The sequence below is a fragment of the Anomaloglossus baeobatrachus genome, chromosome 2, assembly GCF_048569485.1.
Source record: "Anomaloglossus baeobatrachus isolate aAnoBae1 chromosome 2, aAnoBae1.hap1, whole genome shotgun sequence".
NCBI classification, from domain to species: domain Eukaryota; kingdom Metazoa; phylum Chordata; class Amphibia; order Anura; family Aromobatidae; genus Anomaloglossus; species Anomaloglossus baeobatrachus.
Window position 1 is genome coordinate 278363347 of NC_134354.1, and position 12247 is coordinate 278375593.

Sequence of the window (12247 nt, forward strand, 5' to 3'; positions counted from 1 at the left end):
TAGCCTATACACCCAATTGTCTGGGTCTCCCAATTGGAGCTAGAAGAAAAGGAATTTACGGTAAGTAAACAAAATTCCCTTCTTTCCAGGGTTTCCAGGATACAGCAAGCGGCTGTCGCACACCTATGATAAGTCGGTATACTTTTGCACCGAGCATTCTTACAGAGTTTTGGATATGTTTTGAATCTGTATGATTGCTCCTGTTCCCACCCAGGGACTGCTTTTGGACGTCCCATGGTCCTGTGTCCCCCAATGAAAGCGATAGAGAAAGAAGGATTTTTGTGTACTCACCGTAAAATCTGTTTCTCTGAGTCTTCATTGGGGGACACAGCACCCACCCTGTTTGGATATTGGGTTGCTCTTAGTTTGCCGGATGTTACTGGTTCTTTATGGGAACACGTTCTTCTGTACCCGGCTTATTTATGTCTTTATATATATATATATTTATATACAGTATAGGTTTAGATAAGATACTGTGTGTTTCTTGTTATTACCTTGATTAGTTATGGTTGTTCAGGTTTCTCCTACTACTGCTTGTACACTAAAATGGCATAGATCCGCCTCCAGCTCAGGGTGTACACTGCTAGGGAGGAGCTAACTTTTTTTATGTCTACTTAGTGTCAGCCTCCTAATCACAGCAGCATACACCCATGGTCCTGTGTCCCCCAATGAAGACTCGGAGAAAGAGATTTTACGGTGAGTACACAAAAATCCTTGTATTTTATAAAGTTATTTAGGTCTGAAAGGGGGGCCACTAGTTCACACTGTACTTGTTCTTTATCTTGTGTCAGTGAAAAGCTGCATCCTCTTCTAAGTGTGACAGAAGACAGAATGAATGAATTATTTTGCTACTGTACCATGATCATTTACTGAAGCTGAAATCCTTATTGTCTCTGCCTCCTTCCAGGGGAAATTTTGCATTGGATTTAGTGAATTATCAGTTCAATGGGAACGATTGTGGGGAGACGAGTATAAAATGATGAGATGTGGAGAAATTAGTAAAAAAAAAATTCTCTGATATACCTCCAAGTTTTTTATACTTTTGAGTATTATTTAACCTCTTTAAAGCAGTGATCCCCAACCTTTCTGACCTTGAGAGCCACATTCATATCTGAAGGAAGGTCACGAGCCACATCTAGCTGCCGCCCCTCACAGAAGTGACACCAGAGCCCTGAGAACCAGTATAATGAGAGCCATAGCTTTACCACAGATATCGCCACACACAGTATACAAGTATCCAGGGGTTCTTACCTCCATTCCGATTTGTTCTTCAGTGTATGGCTACTCACATGTCACCATCTGGAGGCTGCTCTAAATAGCTGTCTGCAAGATCTGGTGCTAATGCAATAGCTGACAGCCGGGAGCCACACATCATGGGCCCGCAAGTAACGTGACTCCTGAGCCTCAGGTTGGGGACTCCTGCCTTAAAGGGAACCAACTAGCAGAATTTTGCTACATAAAGTAAAGCCATTGCCACACTGGTGCTAGGAAGCTGAATGCAATGATACCATTACTTCACAGATTGCTGAAATATCTTTAATCCAAGTCCCAGAAATGCACTGCTCGTTTGTTTGGGGTGGGACTATGTGGGTCTATTCATGCTTTCTCTTTGCCTGGACTTTCTTCCCTGTCGCCGACATTTCCTACGTTGGCAGTATCATTGTGAAGTATTTTAATCAACTTCACTAAGATGGAGTCTGCGCCTGCGCATAGCACTATCCCCTGCACCATCTTATTGAAGATGTCTCCTCCCGCTTCGTACTCCTCTGATGCTGTTGCCAAGGACAGCACATGCTCCCTCGCCTCCTTTTCCCTCTTCAAGACCCCTTGAGTGCATGTGGTCACAATAGAAGAGGAGCCATTACCACAACTAAAGCCAACAGGATGGCAACAGTCTTGAAGAGGGAAAAGGAGGCGAAGGCGCGTGTGCTGCCCTCAGCAACAGCATCAGATAAGTAGGAAGCCGGAGGAGACGTCTTCAATAAGATGGCGCTATGCACAGGGGCTGACTCTAACTCCATCTTAGTAAAGAGTTGATTAAATACTTCACGATGATATTGTGTGTGTGCACAGGAAATAAATGAAATGGCAACGATGGGGGAGAAAGACCAGGCAAAGAAAATGGGGCTGATTAAGAATGCTGGACCCGACCCACGTAGTCCTGCCCCGATGCACACGCCAAACAAACGAGCAGTGCATTTTTGGGACTTGATAAGATATTTCAGCAATCAAGCATGGAATCTGTGAAGTGAAGGTATCATTGCATTCAGCTTCCTAGCACCATTGTGGCACTGGCTGTACTCTATACAGCAAAATTCTGCTGGTTGGCTCCCTGTAAGGACTGGGAGTTTTTTGGGGGGATTTTTTGCTCGTTTTTTTTTTCCCCTCCCCTTATTCCAACAGGATTTGTTTATTTACATGATGAGTTCTACCTCTGAATGTCACAATACATTTCTTTGTCACTCCATTGGGAGACCCAGACAATTGGGTGTATATCTTCTGCCTCCGGAGGCCACACAAAGTATTACACTTTAAAAAGTGTAACCCCTCCCCTCTGCCTATACACCCTCCCGTGGACCACGGGCTCCTCAGTTTTATGCTTTGTGTGGAAGGAGGCACACATCCACTCATGCATTCTCATAACTTAGTTGTCGGTTGGAAGAAAAGAGGACCCCCACGGGGCATGCTCCCTTCTCACCCCACTAAGTCGGCGGTGTTGTTAAGGTTGAGGTACCCATTGCGGGTACAAAGGCTGGAGCCACATGCCGTCTCCTTCACCATCCCTTATGCGGCTCTGGGAGAAGTGGGATCTTGAACGGTCATCCATTTACTGGGACCGTGCTCCATCCGCAGCCCCTGGTGGAACCTGCCGGACCGGAGCCTTTTCAACCCCAGGGACCGGGCCCTGCTACTTAAAGGTACTCTGTGTCCCCATTGGGGACTGTACAGGGAGCGCACCTTCTTCCCGGAAGCCGCGGTAGTCGTATAACTGAGGAGGCAGATGGACTTCCGCGCCGACCGGGCCTGCTTGTCGGGCGCGGCCTCAACTTTAGCCCCCGGCTTCACCGCGGCCTAGTCGCGAAAATCCTGCCCCGGGGCCTGCCTGTCAGGGGTAAGGGCGGGATTACCGACATGATGTCGGATGTGACGGCTGGAGCATCTTGCATGTCTTCCTCCCCCCTCACTGGCCACTGTGGAGGCCCCAGATGGTACCCATTGCGGGTACGGAGGCTGGAGCCACAGGCCGTCTCCTTCACCACCCCTTATGCGGCTGGGAGAAGTGGGACCTGAGCGGTCATCCATTTGCTGGGACCGTGCTCCATCCGCAGCCCCTGGTGGAACCTGCCGGACCGGAGCCTCTTCAACCCCAGGGACCGTGCCCTGCTACTTAAAGGTACTCTGTGTCCCCATTGGGGACTGTACAGGGAGCGCACCTTCTTCCCGGAAGCCGTGGTAGTTGTAAAACTGAGGAGGCAGGTGGACTTCCGCGCCGACCGGGCCTGCTGGTCGGGTGCGACCTCAAATTTAGTCCCCGGCTTCACCGCGGCCTAGTCGCGAAAATCCCGCCCCCGGGCCTGCCTGTCAGGGCTAAGGGCGGGATTACCGACATGACGTCGGATGTGAGGGCTGGAACATCCTGCATGTCTTCCTCCCCCCTCACTGACCACTGTGGGGAACCCAGACTCCCGCTCTTTGCTGGCGCCGCCCTCGGCCCCGCTCCTCCCCTGAGAGCTCCGGCGGCCATTTTCTGGCATTCTGCCGGTGGGTGCTTCTCAGGGGAGCTCAGGGTGAAACAGCACCCAGTGCTGGTCCCCCTAGGGTGCCGGATACATATGTATATATTATATATATTTCGGTTCGGACAGACTGTATACCTTTTGTTCACATTTAACCTTCAGTGGTCACTCTCCTAGGAGACAACAGGCACAGGTTTTTCTCGCGGTCTGTACCTCTTGTGGGGCTATGTTACCGGCGGGATACACCTACCCTCACTGTGAGCAATGCTCGACTCCTGCCTCGCTTGCTCAGCCGGAGCCTCGGGCACTGGTGGGCCCCTCGGCTCATGTAGACCCCCCTGCTCCCCCTGAGCAGGCTGCAGGGACAGAGTCACCGGTGTTGTCCCTCAGTCGTTTTCATATGATCAAATGGTCTTCTAGGCTCCTTGAGACATTGCAGTCCAGACCGGACCTTTCACAGGCCCTGGCCCTGTTAGCTTGTCTCATCCAGGCCCCGCTTGGTTAGCGCCGCAGCGCGCTCCCAGGTTGAGCCCTAGGTCTCAGGCGGAGGACTCCTGCCCGGACCGCAGTCCAAGACCGGCTAAGCGGTCTCGCTGGGACTCTTCCCCGACTTCCTCACGCTGCTAGGGATCCCAGCTTGAGGACTCTCAGGAAGACGAGGCAGACGGGGGAGCTCAGGGCTCTGGCCCTGACTTCACCCTTAACCTTGATACTCCTGAGGGGGACGCCTTAGTAAATGATCTTATCTCGTCCATCATCCAGGTGCTGGTTCGCTCTCCTCCTGTAGAGGAGTCGGCTTCTCAGCAGGAGAAACACCAGTTTCGGTTCCCCAAACGTACACGCAATACGTTTTTTGATCACTCTAACTTCAGGGATGCTGTCCAGAAACCCGGAGCGGTCCCGGACAAGCGCTGGGTTAAACGTCACACTGACACGCGTTACCCCTTTCCATCTGAAGTCGTTAAGAGTTGGGCTCGTTCTCCCAAGATGGATCCTCCAGTCTCCAAATTGGCTGCTAGGTCCGTGGTGTCTGTTGCAAATAGCTCATCCCTGAAGGATGCAGCTGACAGACAGATAGAGCTCTTGGTGAAGTCCATCTATGAGGCCACGGGCACGTCTTTCGCCCCGGCCTTTGCAGCCGTGTGGGCTCTCCAAGCAATCTAGGCTTGTCTGAAGGAGTTTAATGCTGTCACACGGAATTTTGCTCTGCATGTCCCGTCTTTGACTCTCGGGCATCAGCCTTTTCGTCCTGCGCCATGAACGCCGTCCTGGACTCCACTAGCCGCACGGCTGTAGCATATGCTAACTCCGTGGCAGTTCGCAGGGCCATGTGGCTGCGCGAATGGGAACCAGACTCGGCTTCAAAAAGGTTCTTAACTGGTTTGCCTTTTTCTGGCGACCGTTTATTTGGCGAACGATTGGATGATATTATTAAGGTATCCAAGGGAAAGGTCTCCTCCTTACCCCAGTCCAAACCTAAGAGACCTCAGCAAAGAAAAATCCAATCGAAGTTTCGGTCCTTTCGTCCCTCCGCCAAGCCACATTCTTCTTCGTCCAACAGGCCGGAGAAAGGCCAGAGGAACTCATATGCGAGGCGGCCCACGTCACGACCCCAAAAGGCCGCAGGGGCACTGCCTCCAAAACGGCCTCCTCATGGCTCTCAGCCTACCCTAGCCGCATCCCCGGTCGGTGGCAGGCTCTCCCGCTTTAGCGGCGCCTGGTGGCCACAAGTTCAAGATCGATGGGTGAGAGACAGTCTGTCTCATGGTTACAGGATAGAGTTCAGTTCTCGTCCTGCGGCTCGTTTCTTCACCTCTGGGCCCCTTCTCAGGTGGCGTGTCAACAAAGCCTTGCCGTCGCTCTGGCGACTCTCGAGGGACAAACAGCTTTCTCTGCAAGCGGGGGTGCAATCACTTCTTCGGAGTCAGTCACACCCCTTAAGGCGCCTCATGCACTTCCTGGGGAAGATGGTTGCAGCTATGGAGGCAGTGCCATTCGCGAACCAAGGCGGCACTCGCAGTCGTCAAGCCTTCCAGGAAGTCCGGTGGATTCTGCAGTGGGTGGAAACCACAGGCTCCACCATCTCTGCAGTTCACATCCCGGGCGTAGAAAACTGGGAAGCAGTTTTTTTCAGTCATCAGGGCATGGACGCGGGGGAATGGTCTCTGCACCCAGAAGTGCTTCGAGAGATCCATCGCCCCTGAGGAACGCAGGACGTTGATCTCTCAAGGTCCCGGCCTTCATGGCACGGTCTCAGGATCACAGACCTCTAGCAGCGGACGCTTTAGTCCAGGATTGGTCGCAGTTTCGACTGCCTTATGTGTTTCCCCCTCTGGCGATGCTGCCCAGGGTACTACGCAGGATCAGGTCCGACTGCCGTCGCACCATTCTCGTCGCTCCAGACTGGCCGAGACGGTCGTGGTATCCGGATCTGTGGCATCTCACGGTGGGTCAACCGTGGGCACTTCCAGACCGCCCAGACTTGCTGTCACAAGGCCCGTTTTTTCCATCTGAATTCTGTGGCCCTCAACTTGACTAGGTGGCCATTGGTCCCTGACTCCTAGAGTCTTCAGGGTTATCTCAGGATGTCATTGCCACCACGAGACAAGCCAGGAAGCCAACGTCCGCCAAGATCTATTACAGGTCTTGGCAAGTCTTTCTATCCTGGTGCGCTGATAACGGCTTTCCTCCATGGCCGTTTGCCTTACCCACATTCCTTTCATTCCTACAATTTGGAATGGACAAGGGTTTGTCCCTCGACTCTCTCTCTAGGGCCAAGTATCCACGCTCTCCGTGTTTTTCTTTCAAAAGCGTCTAGCCAGGCTTCCGCAGGTCCGCACGTTCCTGCAGGGGGTCTGCTACATGGTCCCACCTTGCAAACGTCCGTTGGAACCCTGGGATCTTAGCAGAGTCCTGACGGCTCTTCAAAAGCCGCCTTTTGAGCTGCTGCGGGATGTCTCTCTCTCCCGTCTTTCGCAGAAGGTGGCCTTCCTGGTGGCAGTCACATCACTTCAGAGAGTGTCTGAGCTTGCAGCGCTGCCATGCAAGGCTCCCTTCCTGGTTTTCCACCAGGATAAGGTGGTTCTTCGTCCTGTCCCAGAATTTCTCTCTAAGGTGGTATCTCCTTTTCATCTAAATCAGGATATCTCCTTGCCTTCCTGTTGCCCTAATCCAATTCACCAGTGTGAAAAGGTTTTGCACTCTTTGGATCTAGTGAGAGCACTCCGGCTCTACGTGTCTCGCACGGCGCCCCTGCGCCGTTCAGATGCGCTTTTTGTCCTTGTCGCTGGCCAGCGTATGGACTCTCAGGCCTCCAAGTCGACCTTGGCTCGGTGGATCAAGGAACCGATTCTTGAGGCCTACCGTTCTTCGTGCCTTCCGCTCCCTTCAGGGCTGAAAGGCCATTCTACCAGAACTGTAGGTGCGTCCTGGGCATTGCGGCACCGGGCAACGGTTCAGCAGGTGTGTCAGGCAGCTATGTGGTCTAGTCTGCACACTTTCACGAAGCACTATCAAGTGCATACCTATGCTTTGGCAGACGCCAGTCTAGGTAGGCGAGTCCTTCAGACGGCGGTTGTCCACCTGTAAGAGAAGGCCGTTTTCGGCTCTTCTTATTGAGGTATTCTTTTACCCACCCAGGGACTGCTCTTGGACGTCCCAATTGTCTGGGTCTCCCAATGGAGCGACAAAGAAGAAGGGAATTTTGTTTACTTACCGTAAATTCCTTTTCTTCTAGCTCCTATTGGGAGACCCAGCACCCACCCCTGTGCCCTTTGGGCTGGTTGTTCTTTCGGGTTATGGTCTTCAGTTCTCCGAACATCCTTCGGATTGAATTTACCCTAGACCAATTTATAAGTTTCCTCCTTCCTGCTTTTGCACCAAAACTGAGGAGCCCGTGGTCCACGGGAGGGTGTATAGGCAGAGGGGAGGGGTTACACTTTTTAAAGTGTAATACTTTGTGTGGCCTCCGGAGGCAGAAGCTATACACCCAATTGTCTGGGTCTCCCAATAGGAGCTAGAAGAAAAGGAATTTACGGTAAGTAAACAAAATTCCCTTCTTTATCATATGATGTAATGGTAAGCGGGGAAAAAAATCCAAATGTGGCAAAATGGCAAAAGTGAATTTCTGCAGTTTAAGTGGTGAAAAAATATAAATTTTGAAAAAAAAAAAATCTTGCTTGTCATGACTTTCTGAGAGCTTTAACATGTTCAATTTTTGTCATATGGAGCTCTGTGAAGGCTTATTTTTCGTGCCCCGAGCTGATGTTTTAAATTTATTATTTTCGAGTATATCCATGGAATGTTTGATCTTATTGTAGTTTTTATTTTTTTTCTGTTGTAGTTGTCAAAAAACTGAAATTCTGTCATTTTTTTTCTTGTTACTGTTTACCGTTTACTGATCAGATTAATTTATTTTATATTTTGATACATCATACTTATACGAACACAGTTATACCACATGTGTACATTTTTTTTACTTTTAATGTGGTAAAAAGTGTACTGTGTTTAATTTTGAACCTGCAATAGTTTCATCACTTGTCCTATATTGGTGTGTGTGTGTGTGTGTGTGTGTGTGTGTGTGTGTGTGTGTGACACAAGGGTTGTCACAGAAGACAACACATCGGCGTCATGGGCACACGATGAGGGGTCAGAACAGTGCACCCTCTGTCAGTGTCATGTTAAATGCTGCTCTCAGAGATTGACAGCTGGATTTAACATCTTAAGAGCTGTGTGCAGGGAGGCAGTTGAAGGCTGAATCATTCAGCCATCATCTGCAGGGAAAGATGTGGGCTTGGCCTGCGAGCCCGCATCAATGGCTGGGAAACGACATATGATGTGTATAGCACGTCATGGGTCCTTAAGGGCGTTAAAGTAGTCATGTCAAAAACAGTGCATATACAGAATTAAGTACTAAGTATAATTTTTATCATTTTTATTCCAGGTCGACGACGGTCATGGATAGGTGAAAGATTGAAGTCAAAAAAAGTGGTACATGTTCTTTATTCATATAACTGTAAAATGTTTTAGCTTTCACACACATAAATGCAGCTAACACATTATTTTTCATTAGTAAGACAATAAAAACTGTTTTCATTGAGACATTTTAACTCAATATGTGCTCTTCTATTTCTGAATATCTTATGCACTATAACTTCGCCACCAAAACTTGGGATTGGAATCTACCCTTTCTTCGTCGCTCCATTGGGAGACCCAGACGATTGGGTGTATAGCTACTGCCTCCGGAGGCCACACAAAGCATTACACTAAAAAGTGTAAGGCCCCTCTCCTTCTGGCTATACACCCCCAGTGGGATCACTGGCTCACCAGTTTTCGGCTTTGTGCGAAGGAGGTCAGACATCCACGCATAGCTCCACTGTTTAGTCAGCAGTAGCTGCTGACTATATCGGATGGAAGAAAAGAGGGCCCATATAGGGCCCCCAGCATGCTCCCTTCTCACCCCACTGGTGGTTTGTAAGGTTGAGGTACCTATTGCTGGTACGGCGGCTGGAGCCCACATGCTGTTTTCCTTCCCCATCCCCCTGAGGGGCTCTGAGGAAGTGGGATCTTACCGGCCCCAAAGCCCTGAGGCCGGGCTCCATCCACAGACCCATTGAACCTGCTGGATGTGGAGCGGGAGTGCCGTTCAGGGACATGGCCCTGCACCATTCAGGTACTCTGTGTCCCCGTACACACAGGCACAGCACACTCCAGACTTGCTGGGTGTGCTAGTGCGCCGGGGACAGTAAAGGGTTACAGTCACTGCAGCCTAGCTGAGTGACTTTATTTATTGGGAACTACCGCGCCGGACGCTCCGGGAGCGGCGGCGCGGCTGGGACTTGTAGTGCGCCGGGGACTTAGCGCCGACCGCGCTTTTACGGCGGCGGCGCTTATAAATCCAGTCCCCGGCTTTTGCGGCCTAGCTCAGCTTCGTTCCCGCCCCCACCCTGTCAATCAGGGTAGGGGAGAGACGCTGTACAATCAGCAGCGCCGAGGGCTGGAGCCTTATTTACATGCTCCAGCCCTCTCACTAGACACTGTGGGACGCCGGTTTCCCGCTCTGACTTGGGGCACGCCCACGGCCCGCCCCTACTCATACGAGCTGGAGAAGGACGCCGGCAGCCATTCCTGCAGCCCGAGCTGAGAGAACGGACTCTGGGCAAACAACAGGACTAGGGCGACCACACACCCGCTTATAGGCGGGCGGTAAGCGGCACCTGGGGTGCTGACACTAAATACCGCAGTTTGTCTATTTGTATTTTAAGTACACTGCATAGGTCGCTATTTTGGGCTATATGCCCTCTTAGATGGCGACACATCAGCAGCAGGAAAGCATGGGTGCTAAGGCACAGGCTTTCTATGCTGCTTGTATTACACGTACTGAAGTGTTCATGTGTATTTATGCTTGTATGCTATACACTGCACTGTACGGTCGCTAGTCTTGGCTATATTCGCCATAGAATGGCTAGACTACAGCAGCAGAAAAGCAAGGGTGCTGAGGCACAGGTTTTTTTCTATGCTGCTTGTATTGCAGGTGTTGCAGTGTTCATTTGTACTTATGCCTGTATGCTATACATTGCACTGTATGGTCGCTATTCTGGGCTATATTCCCCTAGATGGCTAGTCTACAGCAGCAGAAAAGCAGGCTTTCTATGCTGCTTGTATTGCATGTGCTGCAGTGTTCATTTGTACTTTATGCTTGTATGATATACATTGCACTGTACGGTCGCCATTCTTGGCTCTATAAGTCGGCAGCAGCATATAAGCAACACAGGCTTTCGATGCTGTTTTTGCTGCATGTGATACTGTTCCACGGCACTGCTCCCCATTGGGTGCAATGCTCCCCTGTAGCACTTGGTCAGCCGGGGTCTCTACTTGACGTGGCCAAAAGAACCACCTCTCAACCCTGTCCAAGGACAGGGACGGAGTTGCAAGGGGATAGAGACTTGCAGTCCGGACAGGCCATGGGCAATCTGGATCATTGCTCCCTGGCCACCCTCACTTGGAATAAAATCGGTGCTCCGGGGGGGGTCCCAGGAGGCTCTCTGTATGATGAGGCAGACGTAGCTCATCAGGACTTTGATCCTGACACCGCTCTCACTCCGGATACACCGGATGGTGACGCCATAAGGCATGATCCTATAGCGTCCATCAATGGAATGTTGGATCTTTCTCCCTCAGCTCCCCCAGCGGAGGAGTCAGCTTCACAGCAGGAGAAGTCCCATTTCAGTAGCTCAAACGTATATTGAGTATTGTTCTGGCCACGCTGACTTCAGAGAAGCAGTCCAGGAACACCACGCTTCCCAGATAAGCGTTTTCTCCAAACGTATTACGGATACACGTTATCACTTTCCCCCTGACGTGGTCAGGCGTTGGACCCAGGGTCCAAAGGTGGATTCTCCAATCTCCAGGCTTGCGGCTAGAGCCATAGTTGCAGTGGAGATGGGACTTCACTTACAGATGCCATTGACAGACAGATGGACTCTGGTTGAAATCTGTCTATGAGGCTATCGGCGTGTCGGTTGCTCCGGCATTCACAGCCGTATGGGCACCCTAAGCTTTTCAGCTGTTCTTGCGCAGCTGGTCTTGAGCACAGGTACATCTGTGCCGCAGGGGCGTCCGTAACCTCGCAATGTCTGCATTGCGACTTACCCTATTAATGCTGTCCTGGAAGGACAGTCGAGGTTTCGGTCCTTCCCAGGCTCGGGCAGGTCCCAATTGTCCTCGTCCAAAAGGGCTGAAAAGCCTCAGAGGGGCTCAGCTGCCGGCCGGGCTCAATCACGCCCAAGGAAGGCAGCCGGAGGAACCGCTACCAAGGCGGTCTCCTCATGACTCTCAGCTCTCTCATCTTTCCGCATCCGCGGTTGATGGCAGACTCGCTCGCCTTTGGCGACATTTAGCTGCCACAGGTCACAGACCGGTGGGTGAGGGACAGTGTGCACAGGACAGAGTTCTGTTCTCGTCCTCCGACTCGATTCTTCAGAACGTCCCCACCTCCCCACCGAGCCGATGCTCTTCTGCAGGCATAAGGAGTGGTTATCCCGGTTCCTCTTCAGGAACAAGACACGGTTTTCCTCCAATCTGGTTGTGGTGCCAAACAAGGATGGCTCTTTCCGTTCCGTTCTGGACCTAAAACTGCTCAACAAGCACGTGGAGGCCAGGCGGTTCCGGATGATACCTTCCGCTCCGTCATTGCCTCAATGTCTCAAGGAAATTTCCTAGCATCAATAGACATCAAAGATGCTTATCTCCACGTGCCGATTGCTACAGAGCACCAATGTTTTTCTACATTTCGTGATAGGAAACGACCATCTTCAGTTCGTAGCTCTGCCATTCGGGCTGGCGACAGCCCCACGGGTGTTCGCCAAGGTCATGACGGCAGTGGTAGCAGTCTTGCACTCACAGGGACACTCTGTGATCCCTTACTTGGACGATCTACTTGTCAAGGCACCCTCTCAAGAGGCATGCCAACTCAGCCTGAATGTTGCGCTGGAGACTCTCCAGACGTTCGG

The 12247-nt window shown here is 51.3% G+C and overlaps 1 protein-coding gene across 2 annotated transcripts in view; it reads left to right on the plus strand.

Moving 5' to 3' along the window:
* The window catches only part of LOC142289848 (uncharacterized), a 114376-nt gene that overhangs the window by 45025 nt on the left and 57104 nt on the right, over window positions 1–12247 (plus strand). For both annotated transcript variants that reach the window (XM_075333790.1, XM_075333791.1), the window contains exon 3: window positions 8680–8726. In XM_075333790.1, the coding sequence (XP_075189905.1) occupies window positions 8680–8726 (47 nt within the window). The remainder of the gene's footprint in view (window positions 1–8679; window positions 8727–12247) is intronic.